The sequence below is a fragment of the Pelobates fuscus genome, chromosome 2 (genome assembly GCF_036172605.1).
Source record: "Pelobates fuscus isolate aPelFus1 chromosome 2, aPelFus1.pri, whole genome shotgun sequence".
NCBI lineage: Eukaryota > Metazoa > Chordata > Amphibia > Anura > Pelobatidae > Pelobates > Pelobates fuscus.
Window position 1 is genome coordinate 435,049,775 of NC_086318.1, and position 17,065 is coordinate 435,066,839.

General features: G+C 47.1%; 1 protein-coding gene across 3 annotated transcripts in view; it reads left to right on the forward strand.

The window, feature by feature from the left end:
* The window catches only part of RBKS (ribokinase), a 114,500-nt gene that overhangs the window by 37,000 nt on the left and 60,435 nt on the right, over positions 1-17,065 (forward strand). For all 3 annotated transcript variants that reach the window (XM_063444101.1, XM_063444104.1, XM_063444103.1), the window contains exon 7: positions 1,395-1,486. In XM_063444101.1, coding sequence (XP_063300171.1) covers positions 1,395-1,486 — 92 coding nt within the window. The remainder of the gene's footprint in view (positions 1-1,394; positions 1,487-17,065) is intronic.

The following is a 17,065-nucleotide window of genomic DNA, read 5'->3' on the forward strand; positions in this document are numbered from 1 at the left end:
TAGGAAATTCCTGAACCCCTGAACCGATCTGGGTGGTTTTTGGATATGTTGTTCACCCAGATCAGGGTGGGATATGTTGTATTTTGGGGTACCTATTGGACTTTGTACAAATGTGTGTTTTTTGCCTGGGGATAATTAAGTTAATGCATTATCTGCCTTAATTATATCACAGGCAGAGGGGAGGGGTCGTGTGCTGTATGTGGGAGTGTCATTCATTGTCACATTGTTTTCATTGGTTTGTACACTTTGTGTCCCTGTGGGAAATCTGCATAAAAGGCCAACTGTGGCTTCCATTAAACAGACTTACTCCACCCTCAATCTAGAGCAGGGGTTCTCAACCTTGTCCTCAAGGACCCCCTACCATTCCAGGGTTTAGGGATTACCTGGGTGTGTCTAAGGTGTTTAGAAAAAGAAAAAAAAAAACCTTAGAGTCTAAGGTGTTTTTCCCCCCCCCCCTTTTTCTAAACACCTTAGACACACCCAGGTAATCCCCAAATCCTGGACTGGTAGGGGGTCCTGAGGACTGGGTTGAGAACCCCTGATCTAGAGTCTTGTCTCTTATTGGGGGAAACTGCTATATTACTACAAAGGATTGCTATAATCATTATACTCCCTTGGATTCCCTGAGCTCTTGTAAGAGCTATTCCTGCTTGACTCTCTGGAGGAAGAGAGGTTCACCCACTGGAACCTGGGGTCTTGTCGTAGGTCCAGGGTGGGTAAGAGACAGCGAGACCCCAACCAAGCTGCGGCGGTTGTGGGGTCTGCAGTGCTTACGGTGTCTGGTGGAGGGTTTGGAGCCCTCGGTGAGCACTAGGAGCATCTGTCGGCGGAGGTACCCAACCGGGGTACAGGAAGCTCCATTACAGAGCCTTTTTTTCTCTGTCGTCACTAGTGATGGCCTTTTTGTCAGGAGCAGGAAAAATCCAAAGACAAAGTAGTCCCTCAGTTGTCTTAGTATATCTTTTGACTGGGTTAGAATTTCAGTGAAATTCCAACACATTCAATATGAGTATTTCATAAAGTTTTCATCTTTGTGAAATGCTCATTTTGGAGGTGTGCATGACCGAGCCGCTTTAATAAAACGTTTAGCCCACTTCCTCCTTTACTGTAACCTTGTATGAGAAGACCATCCTAAGACATTTGTTAGCTAGTAAGTTATTCTTTTATACCATCACTGTAAATTGTGATGTGACTATGTTGGCACTCTATGAATGATAATAATAATAATAATAATAATAATACACACAGCTGTGATTGTAAAAATAATTGTAGTAATAACCGCAGTTGTAGAGCTATTTGATTAATGTCACTATTCTGTCTAACTCAATTTGTTGTTGTACAGCAGATGATATACCTCTCTCATGTTTTAACTGTTTTTTTTTTTTGATTTTTAGTTAAGACGATATTTAACCCAGCCCCGGCCATCACTTCTCTTGACCCAGAGTTCTTCAGCTATTCAGACATTTTCTGCTGTAATGAGAGTGAGGTGAGCCACAGTTGCCCTTTTGGGGTTATCTCCTGGTTTTGTGAATTTTGTTATTGGCGCAGTGTTTGGATTTGGCATGTTCTCCAGAATTCAGTACAATTTCCATTCTCCTGATTTTTTTTACAAAGTCCACCCAACTCACATACATTGAGTAGGACAGCTCCGTAAGATGTGAGTTTGTCAAGCTTTACCAGTGTTACTGTATTGTGCAGTCTGGTAATTCAGTAAATAAATGTAATCTTGTCCCTTGGTGGGTGGGGGTTTAAACTACCGTACTGTGAATTTTCACACTTTTCAGCATTTAAAGGGTTACTCCAGGCGCCATGAACACTTTATTGATCTGAAGTGGCCATGATGCCTTGAGTGGATATGTGTAGCGTTTCTCTTTGAAATGCAAAATATACATTTTCTTTAAAATAAAAATCTGTACCCATTAACAAAGCCAATTCTAATTAATTGGGAACACAACACCTATCTAAAACATGCTGCATGTGTATATTTTGTTTGCTCAGCACTTTTTTTTTTTTTTTGTATTTAATATTTTATTGTAACATATCTGGGTTATACAAATAGGTATCAGCTTGGTACATTACATTTTTAAGTGCAGACATATGTGGTAGGAAAGGTGTTGTACATTTTAACAGAAAGACAAGATGCATGTCATGACATTATTCCTGCCCATTTTTTTATAATCTGGAAAAAATTGCACATTTGGTGCGGACTGTGGAGGGTCATCAGGTTAACTCGCATTAAGTGGGAGGGAATGAGAGTCCCGAGAGAGAGTGGAGTATATCCTGCAAAAATGAGCACTATGAAGTAATGCTGTGGAGAAGAACTTAAAATAAAAAATTAAGAATATAACAGTTCTCTGCATGCAGTAAAATAGAGTGTGGGTGGTCTTAGGGCCATCCTCAGTATTAGCGTTAAAAGTGGATAGGTGTACTTTCCTGCGGGCTTACGGTTGCAAGCGTCCAGTGTCCTTAAGGGGTCCTGGTGTCGTGGCTCGCTTCTGTCTGGGGTAAAACGGCTGGATGTTGGCAACGTCCCAAGGTGGGGGGGTATGTTCCATGGAGGTAGTTGGGGTATGTCCCTGTACATTCTCTATTGCTGGCAGGTTCAGAGCTTTGAGAAAGCGTCCCGCTTCTGAAGCTTGTGCGAGGTAAAATCTCTTTGCGCCGTGCTGCACCGACAGCTTTCGTCCTGGTCCCCAGCGGTATCTGACTCCATTTTCCCGCAATAACTTTGTGACTGCTTGCACAGATTGTCTCCAGATCATGGTGGGTCTGGAGATATCGTTGAAAAAGGAGAGGTTTGCGCCTTCGAAGTGGCAGGTAGGTGACTCTCGGCTGCTCGACTGTAGGAGCTATTTGCTCTGGAGTAGCTGGAAGCTCAGGAGCAGGTCTCGGCTGGGGCCTTAGGAGACTTGGGAATCCTGTAGTAGTGGTCGAGTTGTATAGCTTTTGCCCTGGATGGTGAGAGCATTGCGCTTAAGAGCCTTCTGAGGAAATGTGGGACCTCAGTGTCTAAGATGTCTTCAGGAACTCCGCGGAGCCTTAGGTTGCACTGCCACTTAGAGTCCTCCAGCACGGCTATTTTTTCTTCCATGGTGAGGGTAACCTGTTTTAGTCTGTCTATATCAGCAGACATATTGCTTTGTAGGTCTCTGGTGATGCACCCCTCGTCCTCCAGGGACTGCAGTCTGGTGGTTATAGCTCACATATCTTGGCGGACAAGCACAATGTCAGCCGAGAAGTAGGCCTTCATTTCAGCCAGCATGTTCTTAATGTCAGCTTTGCTGGCTGGCATGTTCTCCGTTTGCTGTGTAAGGCAGGTACCTGTGTTTGCTGGGGTCAACTCTGTGTTGGCTGATCTCTGGCCGAGTATGCCACTTTCAGAGTATATCGATAAGTTCTCCTCCGAGCCAGATTCCGAGTCTCCCCTTGCAGGCGCCATTTTGGCGGTCCGCGGCATCGGCGTGCAACGGAGCAAGGCTCCGATATCTTTGGTGGGGGACGCCGTTTCGCTTTTACTGAGTTTAGTTTTCTTCCCCATCGCTTCAGGATTGATTTGGGAGGTTTTGGGGGTGCTTTGGGTTTAGTTAATCTGGGTTTTAGTAGATCTCCCTCGGGAGCTCTCCGCATGTGCGTCCGATCAGGTCAGTGGCTAGCTCCGCCCCCTGCTCAGCACTTTATTGTGATCAAAACTTGTATCGGTCTGTGCATATTGCACTGCCTTTTTCCCCAATTGTACAGCGCTATGAAATTTGTTGCTTTAAAAATACCAGTAATAATAATATTAATTGAAGCTGTCGCTAACACTTTCTTTCATTTCCTCACACTGTAAGCAAAACAATGCCAGGTTCACATTCACTTTGCCATCATTGTCTTCAAAGACTATCAGGGTGTCATTTGCAAAGCATAAGACAGTGATGGCGAACCTATGGCACGCGTGCCACAGATGGCACGCCGGGCCCTTTCTGTTGGCACGCGGCCATAGGCCCGCGATTAATGCAGAGAAGGCACCTGCCTGTCCGAAACGGCAGGCGCCTACTCTGCTTCCGGTTCGGGAGGCAGGGGGAGGGATCTGTGAAGCAGCTCCCCTGTCCTCCCGCGCGATGCTGTGTGGAGCGTTGCCGAGCATTACCATGGCAACGCTCCACACAGCATCGCGCGGGAGGACAGGGGAGCTGCATCACAGATCCCTCCCCCTGCAGTGCTTACCACCACCGGACCACCAGGGGTGGCTGTGTCTCCCCCCCCCCCCCCTCCCCACTTCATTAAAGGTAAGAAGGAGGGCGGGGGGGATACTGACACACAGCACCCCACCACCCCCAGCAGTACCCCTACCCCCTACAGCATCACCCTACCCCCTCCAGCAGTATCCCTACCCCCCCACAGCATCACCCCTACCCCCCAGCAATACTCCTACCCCCCAGCAGTACTCCTACCCCCCCCAGCAGTACCCCTACCCCCCACAGAACCTCTACCCCCTCAGAAGTACCCTTACCCCCCAGCAGTACCCCTACCCCCCCCACACACAGTACCCCTACCCCCCCACACAGTACCCCTACCCCCCCCACACACAGTACCCCTACCCCCCACACACAGTACCCCTACCCCCCACACACAGTACCCCTACCCCCCACACACACAGTACCCCTACCCCCCACACACACAGTATCCCTACCCCCCCACACACAGTACCCCACCCCCCACACACAGTACCCCTACCCCCCCCATCAGCACCACCCCTACCCCCCACAGCAGTACCCCTACCTCCCACAGCAGTACCCCTACCTCCCACAGCAGTACCCCTACCCCCTCACAGCAGTACCCCTACCCCCCCCCCACAGCAGTACCCCTACTGATAGCGGAGAAACTGACGGAAGCCAAGCACAGAGAGATGGACACAGGTTTCTTCAGGAAGGAAGAGATTCTTTATTCGGTTCACCAATCGGGACTCAGAGGGACTAATGTCACCAAATACAACAGGTTCTGAGCCCCGGACAATAGTGCAGGCTCCTTATATAGGCATATAACTCCTCCCATATTAAGCTCCACCCGCACATTCTCTTGACCAATCAAAACAAATAAGAATTAACTTCCTGCTTGACCGCATGGCTTGTCCAGCACAATGGAGGAGGGGAATACTACATCCTGTATTCTCGCACATGCTCCGTGCACTACTGATCTTATCTTGCCACGTGCAACCAACCGACCGATACGTCAGCATATGCACGTACACACGCCACGTGGTAATCTCGGCCTACTACATTTATTTTTACCGAGATTCCACCACATTCCCCCCTTTGATGCCTCTTGATATTTCACAATTACTTGAGGCATCACTTAACCTTGGTTTGCATACACCTCAGGTTACCATGAACCAGACCAGACTTTTCCTATGATGTGAATCCCTCAACACTCCTCTTCCTGCATTGGTTCTCCCTGATCTAGAGCCTTATATTTATATATAGCCATTATCTGTGCTGCAGCCTTTCTTTCTGCTATATTTTCTATCAGGCTTTGCACAGACCTAACTACTAAGGATAAAAGACATGGCAGGAGTAGACACAACATTAAAATCAGTATGACTCCACCTACCAATGCCTTAAGCCCTCCAAACTGCTCATACCAGTTACCAACCAACTACTTGGATTGTACCCTTTCCATACCTGAGTAGGCACATGCGCTAGTTTAACCATATGGCTAGTAAGCTCAGCTATTGCTTGCCCTTCGTCATCTATTTGAAGACAGCAATTTCTCAGGTTAAACTTCCCACATACACCTCCCTCTACTGCCAATAGGTAATCCAAGGCTAATCTATTTTGGTACACTGCTGTCCTCATCCTGGTATTATGCTTCGCTAGAAGATTGAGCGCTTGTGAGGTCTCATTAGTAATTATCTCAACCACCGCCTGTAATCTTATAATGCGGTTGAGCATATAAATTGGGGTTCTATATCCGAAAGTACCATCCTCTGCCCACGTGGCTGGCCCATAATAATCTATAATACGCTGGGGAGGCCATTCATCATCTTCCCAGGCGCCTATCTCTATGGGTCCCCTTTTCTTCCTATGATTCACATCATACACTTTAACACCCAAAGTCTCACCTGTTTCAATAGGTAACAAGAAGAAGGATGGTTTGAGCATAGCTAACACACATGCCCCTTCCCAGTCCTGTGGCAACTCCGAATAGGCCTTCTTACCACAGATCCAGTACAAATTTGCTGGGGCTTTCCAACTAGATGTGATAGATAAATCAAACCATACGTCCTTTAAATTGGCATATCTTGCAAATGGGTTAGATGGTTCTGAGACATTTGAAGCCGACCACCAAGTTGTATTCTTTGTATCATCATCATAAGCTTTTTGCCCTAGACAAGTTAACTCTCCTACCGAAGTATTAAACATCATTCCTTTCCTTGCTATGCAAACATAAACTATGATGGAGGTCTTTAATCTCCACTCAGATTTACCTCTAACACTCATCTGATAATCGGCTTGTGAGGATATTAATTGTTCAACTGCGTCAGAACCGGACATTACCTCCTTTGCTTCCCAAGGCCATTGGTCTCCCATGTTAGTACCTCCACACACATAGCAGTTGGTTACATTAAGACTACCGGCAATACTTTCAGCTAAATCTATGAACAGGTTTTTAGCGTTATGGGGGATCTTATTATCTATACTCATCTCTTCATAAAACGAATGGAATACCTGATGAGTTTGGGAGGTTACCGTATCGGTCTCTATCCCTATAAACAATACTGTCCCAGGGTCTAAACCCGTCCCGTATATTTGAAACCCAAATAAGTTACCATATCTATCTAAGAATTATTTATAAGAATATGGACTGGATTGCATTCCATAGACTTACAGTATGGATTGGTAGGCAACTTAGTCACAATCATGTCCTTGTCTGCTGTCTGTCCCCAAGTTGCCCACCCCACACAAGACCAATATGGGCATCTAGGACTCACATACTTATTTTTACTACTGGGACAAATATATTTATCATTAGACCCATACGTTCTCTCCCATCTAAGATCCCCACATACATTCCACGGCTTTCTACTACTTGATATTGCTTTACATGCATCAAATAGCAGAACACCCGAAGAATGTACGGATTCTAACACTGTTTTATTTATTAGGGTCCCCTGAGGATCTCCATTCCTGAGAGTCAACCAAATAGTACGGGGTTGATACTCTGGATTGAAGCACTTAGGTTCTCCTATCCCTAAATGGCATACACTATACTCTACATTTAAGTATCTACACCTAGACACATCACCTTTACACTCATATTGCGAATGCCAAATTAGGGTCTGGGAAATATGGTTACCTGTTCTTGTAGTCTTAATGCATACCTCACAGCTAGGAGTGTCGGTACCTCTACCTTCCTGAATATAAAAATACATATAAATAAACATTATCACAAATACATCTTTCGTCGGCTGCATCCTCAGTCTTCGTCCGTGCGATGGCACCTCAGCTTCCAGGATGTAAGGGCTGCAGGGAATGGAGTTCTGCTCGTCTTCACAGGGGTCCCTTCGAGACTTTCCTGGCTTTTTAATTACACGTTGGTGAGCGGACAGGCTTTATTATGGCCGTCTAAAACACTCACTTACCAATTTCTGAAACAATAAAATTTGTAATCCACAAGTTTCCTCGTCACTCCGACTGAGTCGTGCGCTTTAACCGGATCTTGCAGGGATTCTCTGGATCTGGTGTAGCTTGCCAAGAATCTACCGCTGCTGGTTTAACCCTGGAGTGATGAATCCACGGAGTCACTTCAGCCACTTTTATCGCTGTAGGGGTAGACAAAAGAACAACATAAGGACCTCTCCACTTGGGCCCTAACGGTACATTATTCCACTCTTTAATCCACACTTGGTCTCCTGGGTGGTAACTATGAACAGGGGGATAAATATTCACAGGTAATCTATCTTATACCCATTTCTGTACCTCCTCCATAGTCTTACCCAACTCTACAACCTGCTGCCGGGTAATTCCTTCTCCCAAATGACTCAAATCCCCCCTTAAGTTACCAAGTACGGGAGGTGGACGCCCATACATGATTTCAAAAGGAGAGAGACCCATCCTTCTGGTAGGTGTACTGCGAATTCGCAACAGAGCTATAGGCAAAAGGACGTTCCACTTAAGTTGGGTTTCCTGACACATCTTTGCCAACTGATTCTTAATAGTTCTATTCATTCTCTCTACTTTACCAGAACTCTGAGGTCTATATGCCGTATGAAGTCTCCACTTTATACCAAGCATATGAGTCAGTTGTTGTAGGCACTGATGAACAAAAGCTGGACCATTGTCCGATCCTATAGAGCAGGGTAGTCCATATCGGGGTATTATTTCTCGTAGCAGGAATCTCACAACTTCTCCTGCTTTCTCTGTACGAGTAGGACATGCTTCTACCCAGCCTGAATAGGTGCACACAACTACTAGTAGGTAGCGATGTCCACCAGATTTAGGCATTACTGTATAGTCAATTTGTAGATCGGACATAGGGAGTCCCCCCATATACTGAACTCCTGGTGGCTTTACTGGTCCTTGTCTTGCATTATTTCTAACACACGTTACACATCTTCATACAATGGCTTGAGTTAAGTTGTACAATCTTGGTATGTAGAAATGTTTTCTGAGAGATTCTTCTGTTCTATCTCTTCCAGAATGCGTCCCGTTATGATAGTTTTGGACGATTTCTACCGCTAGTGATGCTGGAATAACTATTCTCCCATCTTCTAACTGATACCATTTGTTCTCCAAATACTTTCCAGGTTCAGTCTTTAACCACTCCTCTTCTTGAGCTGTATAAACCGGAGTCCATTGAGACAGTGGCGTACATACCGGGGTCGCAGGGGTCGCGGCTGCGACCGGGCCCGGCCCACCAGGGGGCCCGGCCGCCCTGCGACCCGGTATGTATGTCACTGGGCCAGCCTCTTCTCCTGGGGGGCCCAGGAGCCGGCCACCTCCGGGCCTCCCGAGGCTGGCCCTGCTGTCATCCGGCTGGCCGGTACTGCGGGCGCGCGAGGGAGCACTGTCTCCTGGGTGCTTGCTCTTCAGCTCCCTCGCGCACCGCACTGATACCGGAGCCGGAAGATTACGTCATCTTCCGGCTCCGGCATCAGTACGCGGCGCGCGAGGGAGCTGAAGAGGAAGCACTCAGGAGACAGTGCTCCCTCGCGCGCCCGCCAGCCTGCCTGCCCACCGGGTGACCGGCCCCCCAGGAGCCCAGCAGCACCACTGGACCCCAGGGAATCCCCTCAGCTCTCCCACAGGTAAGGAGGCTGGGGGGATTTAAAAAAAAAAATGTGTTTGTGAGTGTGTGTTAGAGTGTGAGTGTATGTTAGTGTGTGTTTGTGAGTGTATGTTAGTGTTAGTGAGTGTGTGTTAGAGTGTGAGTGTGTGTTAGTGTGTTAGTGTTAGTGAGTGTGTGTTAGGGTGTGAGTGTATGTTAGTGTTAGTGAGTGTATGTTAGTGTTAGTGAGTGTGTGTTAGAGTGTGAGTGTGTGTTAGTGTGTTAGTGTTAGTGAGTGTGTGTTAGGGTGTGAGTGTGTGTTTGTGAGTGTGAGTGTATGTTAGTGTTAGTGAGTGTGTGTTAGAGTGTGTGTGTGTGTTTGTGAGTGTATGTTAGTGAGTGTGTGTTTGTGAGTGTATGTTAGTGTTAGTGAGTGTATGTTAGTGTGTGTTTGTGAGTGTGAGTGTATGTTAGTGTTAGCGAGTGTGTGTTTGTGAGTGTGAGTTAGTGTGTGTGAGTGTATGTTAGTGTGTGTTTGTGAGTGTGAGTGTATGTTAGTGTGTGTGAGTGTATGTTAGTGTGTGTGAGTGTATGTTAGTGTGTGTTTGTGAGTGTTAGTGTGTGAGTGTGTGTGAGTGTATGTTAGTGTGTGTGTGAGTGTGTGTTAGCGTGTGTGTGTTAGTCTTAGAGTGTGTGTGTGAGTGTATGTTAGTGTGTGTGTGTGTTAGAGTGTGTGTTAGTGTGTGTGTCTGTTACTGAGTATGTTTGTGTGCATCTGTTAGTGAGTGTGTATGTATGTCTGTCACTGAGTGTGTGTCTGTCAGTAAATGTGTGCGTCTGTTCATGAGAGTCTGTGTGTGTGTCTTAAGCACTTACCTTTCTCCAGCGCCGGACTCCCTTGGTGCTGGGAATCTCTCCGCCTCTCAGCTCCGAATACGCATGCGTGGCAAGAGCCACGCGCGCATTCAAACCGCCCATAGGAAAGCATTATTCAATGCTTTCCTATGGACATTCAGCGTCTTCTCACTGTGATTTTCACAGTGAGAATCAGAAAATCCTCTAGCGGCTGTCAATGAGACAGCCACTAGAGGCTGGATTAACCCTCAGTGAAACATAGCCGTTTCTCTGAAACGGCTATGTTTTCAGCTGCAGGGTTAAAACTAGAGACCTGGCACCCAGACCACTTCATTGAGCTGATGTGATCTGGGTGTCTGTAGTGGTCCTTAAAGTGTATGTGTTTATGCATGCACTGGCGTACATACCGCGGTCACACAGGTCGCAGCCCTGCGACCCGGTGCCCGCCGCCATGTGTTGCGGCCCCTGCCCGCGCAGCGTAAGCGCGCGCGGGGGGGCCCACGGATCAGTTTTCGCACCGGGGCCCCATGGGTTGTGTGTACGCCACTGCATTGAGACAGTGGAGTTGGAATAAGAGCAGCTATATGTTCCACATATTCCTGTCTTCCTGATTCAGCGGCACGCTTAGCTGCACTATCTGCCATCCGATTTCCTTTGGTTACATCACCATCTCCTCTCAGATGCGCTCGACAATGTATAATACCGACTTCTTTCGGTTCCCATACTGCTTCCAATAGTTGTAGTATTTCAGCTGCGTACTTGATTTCTTTGCCCTCTGAATTCAATAGTCCTCTTTCTTTATACAAAGCTCCGTGGGCATGAGTGGTTAAAAACGCATACTTGGAGTCCGTGTAGATGTTCACTCTTAAACCTTCAGCCAATTGTAACGCTCGTGTCAGTGCTATCAATTCTGCCTTTTGTGCTGATGTTCCTTTTGACAGTGGCCGAGCTTCTATCACCTTATCTATCGTTGTTACTGCGTATCCTGCATAGCGAATCCCTTCTTTCACATAGCTACTGCCGTCTGTATAATATTGGACATCGGGGTTCTGGATAGGAAAATCACGAAGATCTGGTCTACTTGAAAATACTTCATCCATCACTTCCAAACAATCATGTTGACTTTCAGTAGGTTGCGGCAGAAGGGTAGCTGGATTTAAGGTATTTACAGTCTCTAAATGCACTCTTGGGTTTTCACACAACATTGCTTGATACTTGGTCATACGGCTGTTACTAAACCAATGATTTCCTTTGTAATCCAACAACGTCTGTACTGCATGTGGAACTCGTACATAAAGTTCTTGACCCAGAGTGAGTTTATCGGCTTCAGCTACCAGCAGGGCGGCTGCAGCTACGGCTCTTAGACAAGGTGGAAGACCGCTGGCCACTGCGTCCAGTTGCTTAGACATGTAGGCAACAGGTCTTTGCCATGATCCCAAGTACTGTGTCAATACTCCCACAGCCATTCTTCTTTGCTCGTGTACATACAGGTAGAATGGTCGTGTGTGATCAGGTAGACCTAATGCTGGGGCACTCATCAAAGCCCTCTTCACATCTTCAAATGCCGTTTGCTGTTCTTGAGTCCATAGGAAGGGGTCGTGTTCTGTACCCTTAATAGCTGCATACAGAGGTTTTGCCAATATCGCATAACTGGGAATCCATATCCTACAGAAGCCTGCTGCCCCCAAGAACTCTCGCACTTGTCTTCTATTCTTGGGTGTTGGTATTTGGCACACAGCTTCTTTTCTCTCTGGCCCCATTATTCTTTGACCTTCAGAGATATGGAATCCCAGATATTTGACAGTTGGCAGACACAACTGAGCCTTCTTCCTAGACACCTTGTATCCTGCCTTCCAGAGAATGTGTAGTAGATCGTGTGTTGCTTGCTGACATATTTCTCTTGTAACTGCTGCTATCAACAAGTCGTCTACATATTGTAATAATACACACTCTCCTGGGATGGACTTGAAATCCAGTAGATCTTGACTCAGAGCTGAACCAAATAGGGTCGGTGAGTTTTTAAACCCTTGGGGTAGTCTTGTCCAAGTCATCTGGCGTTTCGAGCCCGTTACAGCATTTTCCCATTGGAAAGCGAAGATACATTGGCTTTCTGCGGCAATTCGAAGGCAAAAGAAGGCATCTTTGAGGTCTAGGACTGTAAAATAGGTAGCCCCGCCCAGAATTAAAGCAAGCAGGTTATACGGATTGGGCACAACTGGGTGTATACCAACAACCGCATCATTGACTGCTCTCAAGTCCTGCACAGGACGATACTCATCTGTCCCGGGCTTTTGAACAGGCAGCAATGGGGTGTTCCAGGGGGAAGTACAGAATTTTAGGATACCATACCGTATGAACTTATCCAGATAAGATTGGATGTTCTTCATAGCCTTCTGCGGGATGTGATATTGCCGTAGGCTCACTGGATAAACCCCAAGCTTTAGTTCAATTCGAATGGGTGGAATATTGCGGGCCAGTCCTGGTGGGTTGTTCTCTGCCCAAACTCCTGGTATGTTGAATAAGGATTCATCACTCTTAGGGTTTTGGCTAGTCAACGCTGTATAAAGTCGCCACTCTTCTTCCTTTGGTACGGATAATGTCATAATACCTGAAGGTCCATTAAACTTTAAGGATGTTGTTCCGTTTGGTAGGAACGTAATCTGCGCTTGCAATTTGGATAGCATATCACGTCCCAGCAATTGGACTGGACATTCAGGCATGTAAAGGAATTGATGTTTTACTACGTGGCCTCCCAATGTACAGAGTCGACTTTTAAGAACCGGTTTTGCAGCACTCCTTCCAGTTGCTCCTATTACGGTAATAGTTCTTCCAGATGGAGGAGCAACTAGGTCAGTCACCACCGAATGTTAAGCACCAGTGTCGATCATGAATGCACTCCTTTTTCCCCCTATTGATACATCGACCATAGGCTCTGCTCGACCAAGGGGGATGGAGCCCGGTCGGTATCAATAGCTCTCCATGACCGTGTCAGCCAATCCTACAAAGTCCCTATCTTCTCTATCGCGGGACCTTTGCGCTGCGGGATAGTATCTATCTTCTCTTACACTTCCTCTGTTTTTACTATTACTCCCTCCGGGACCTCCTCTACCTCTTGCTCTGCCTCTAAAGTTTCCATAACCTGCCCTGGGTGGGTCTCTCTCGTATTGCTCTCTTTTTGGACACTCGCTTCTCCAATGCCCTTCTTCTCTACAATACGCGCACTGATTCCTACTCAGGGGTTCCCTATTCCACCTACTATCGCCTCTATCTGGGCCCCGTCTATCTACGCCTGCGATCGCTACCGCTAGCATATCCGCCTTTTTGCGCATCTTGCGCTCTTCCTCTTTCTGATTCCCTATTCATGTACACCTTATTTGCTACCTCCATTAGTTGGGTGATGGACATTCCTGCGAACCCTTCTAACTTCTGTAGCTTGCGCTTAATATCTCCGTAAGCTTGGCTGACAAAGGCAGAGTTTACCATTCGGGAATTCTCAGTGTCTTCCGGATTAAAGGGGGTATACAAACGGTATGCCTCCAATAATCGGTCAAAAAGACACTAGGCGCTTCATCACTTTTCTGAATCACCTCAACCGTCTTCGACATATTTATGGCTTTCTTCCCTCCGGCTTTCATGCCAGCAATTATAGCGTCTCTATAGGCTTTTAGTTGAACCATATCTGCGCCATTAACATTCCACTCGGGATCGGTATTAGGATAATGAGTTGCGGCCCATGCTGCTGGATTTGCTTGGTTTAAAATACGGGCTTCTTCCTCCAGTGCTTTAATAGCCGCTTGATTTATCCTAGTCCTCTCCTCGTTGTTAAACAATGTCATTAATAATTGCTGGCAATCAGCCCAAGTTGGATTATGCGTCTGGACTATCGAGGTGAACAGGTCGGTCATGGCTTGTGGCTTTTCAGTATACGAGGAATTGTGGGTCTTCCAATTCAAGAGATCGGTAGTCGTGAACGGGACATATACGAAGACTGGGTCAGCATACACCATTTGACCCAGATCATTAAGGTAGGCTGACCCAGGATTCAAACGAAGAGGCATCTGGTAATGTTTAGGTTTTTGGGTTCCAGTCAGTTGTCGGGTTAGTATAGGGCTTCGTGGAGGGGCGTCGGTTAGAGGTTCCGGTCGGGGGGTAATAAGACATGCGGATAGGGAAGCTTTATCATGGGGAAGGCCAGTGAATAAAATATTCCGGGCCGGGCTAGAAGAAGCCTGACCAGAAGCTTGAAATGGCGCCAAATCGGAATAGATGGACTTAACGGGGGCTGGTGTCGGAAGGGGAGGTTTATTATGGCGTGGGGTGGATTCTGAACTAGAGGAGGAAGTGGAAGTGGATGGGGACAGCGGGTGAGGGGGTGTAGAACTTCCTGTACTTGTATCACCTCCCCCTACAGGGAAATAAGGGGGCGGCATAGGGATCTCGGACTCAGGGGGCGTGTCCAAAATGGGCTTAACCGTGGTCCTAGTGGACAAACAAGTCCTGGCCACCATGAGGCGACATTGCTCCTCGTGGCATATTCGGACCCATCTTGGCAAGTCGTTTATGGCCTGCCTCCAACAATCAATGTATGGAAACTGTCCGTAAAATTCAGGCCTACCTGATACAGCCACGTGTACACGCTGTACCAGATTTGGATCTAAACTGCCACGTGGCGGCCATGCCGCAACCAAAGTAGGCCATTCCCTAGTGCACAAAGTGATCAAACGGGCAGGAGACATTTTAACCCCAAAATCACATACTGTGAATCCCTTTTTAAAATTCTTTACCATACATCCTAAGGGATCCAAAATCGTCGACTCCGACGCGCCCATACTTATCAATGGAGCGTCGTTGACAACGAATGCTATACACACACTCTATTTAACAGTCACACCCGTTCCTTCGGCAACAGCACCACGTGGTACAGTTACCAACTGAAACGTACACAGTAACACAATAAAAACACTCAGGGAATTCCCGTACACACACAGCTGTTACACCAGTCACTAAGTAATCGAAATTATGCCCTTTGGCGAAACTATACCGTCACCCACGCTATAATTCTCTATATATGAATTTCCCGTCTATAACACACCCCATCGTCTTTTACAAACAGCAGTTACAGTACGGTTAGCATAGGTCAAAGTACAATTTAAGGTCACAATACAATTATTAGTGGTTATGGTGTTAGACATGCAATAGACGACAATTATTAGTACTTATATACAGTATCAGTAAATATACAGGGTTATGGTACCGTGCACTATAATACAGTAACACACTATTAACACTCTCGCTAGACTGCAGAGCTCACGCTATCTAACAAGATATACACATTACTAAACAATCTTTATCACATATACAATCCCAACTAATCTATTGGCCAGTACCTTGATGGACTACCTAAAACTATCTACATCCGTTTTGGTTAGCCACACTGCCCAAGCACCACATATAGCGAACTAGAGGGTGGAATTTACAACAGAACCCTTTTAGTCTTTCTACTCTATCAATAGTCTAGTGGGTTCCAAATTTACACGCCTTCCCGCTTAGCCAAGATAGGTTGAGAGCTAGCGGACTGAATTTACACAGACGCCGCTTAGTCTCCCGGTCCCTCCGACCTAGCGAACAAATTGTACACCCTAGAACGCTAGTCTAGACAAGACACCGGTGTCCGGCTAGGGCTATTTACACAGAACCCCGCCTGACTCCAAACCAAATCAAACGGTCTTACTAAAGAGCGTTCGATTGAGCGGTGCGCCTTCGCACCTTCCCTCCGACAGAGGGGGCAGATTCCATACACAGATTAACCCCTTATGGGCCTACCGCACAATCGGTATACCCCTAGTGGGTCCGCCGTCTAAAACAGCGGTCGTCTTACCTCCTCATTCCTGAACCTGAGTTCACACTCATCGACGGGGACACCCCAGCACTTACTACGTAGAGGCCGATGATCTCCTGGACAACAGACCAGTGGTGCCGAGACGAAGGGAGGTCCACGCAGAAGTTCAGGGGTGCAGCCGTAGAGAACGTGGGCAATGATAGACCGTCTCACGCCTCTGCTTCTCAGCTACCATTGAACGATGAGCTTCCCGGCCAATGCACCAAATGATACCGGAGAAACTGACGGAAGCCAAGCACAGAGAGATGGACACAGGTTTCTTCAGGAAGGAAGAGATTCTTTATTCGGTTCACCAATCGGGACTCAGAGGGACTAATGTCACCAAAATACAACAGGTTCTGAGCCCCGGACAATAGTGCAGGCTCCTTATATAGGCATATAACTCCTCCCATATTAAGCTCCACCCGCACATTCTCTTGACCAATCAAAACAAATAAGAATGAACTTCCTGCTTGACCGCATGGCTTGTCCAGCACAATGGAGGAGGGAATACTACATCCTGTATTCTCGCACATGCTCCGTACACTACTGATCGTATCTTGCCACGTGCAACCAACCGACCGATACGTCAGCATATGCACGTACACATGCCACGTGGTAATACTAAATTTATTTTTACCGAGATTCCACCACACTACCCCCCCAGCAGTACCCCTAGCCCCCCAGCAGTACCCCTACCCCCTACACATTACCCCTACCTCCTACACAGTACCCCTACCGCCCCAGCAGTACCCCTACCCCCCCACAGCACCCCTACCCCCCACACAGCACAGCACCCCTCATACACAAACACACACAGCACCCCCACCAAACACACAGCACCTCACACCTCAATGCAGTATGTGTGTGTATTCAGCAGTCTGTATGTCTGTGCGTGTATTCAGCAGTCTGTGTGTGTGTGCGTGTATTCAGCAGTCTGTGTGTGTGTGCGTGTATTCAGCAGTCTGTGTTTGTTTGTGCATGTATTCAGCAGTCTGTTTGTTTGTGCGTGTATTCAGCAGTCTGTGTGTGTGCGTGTATTCAGAAGTCTGTGTGTGCGTGTATTCAGCAGTCTGTGTGTGTGTG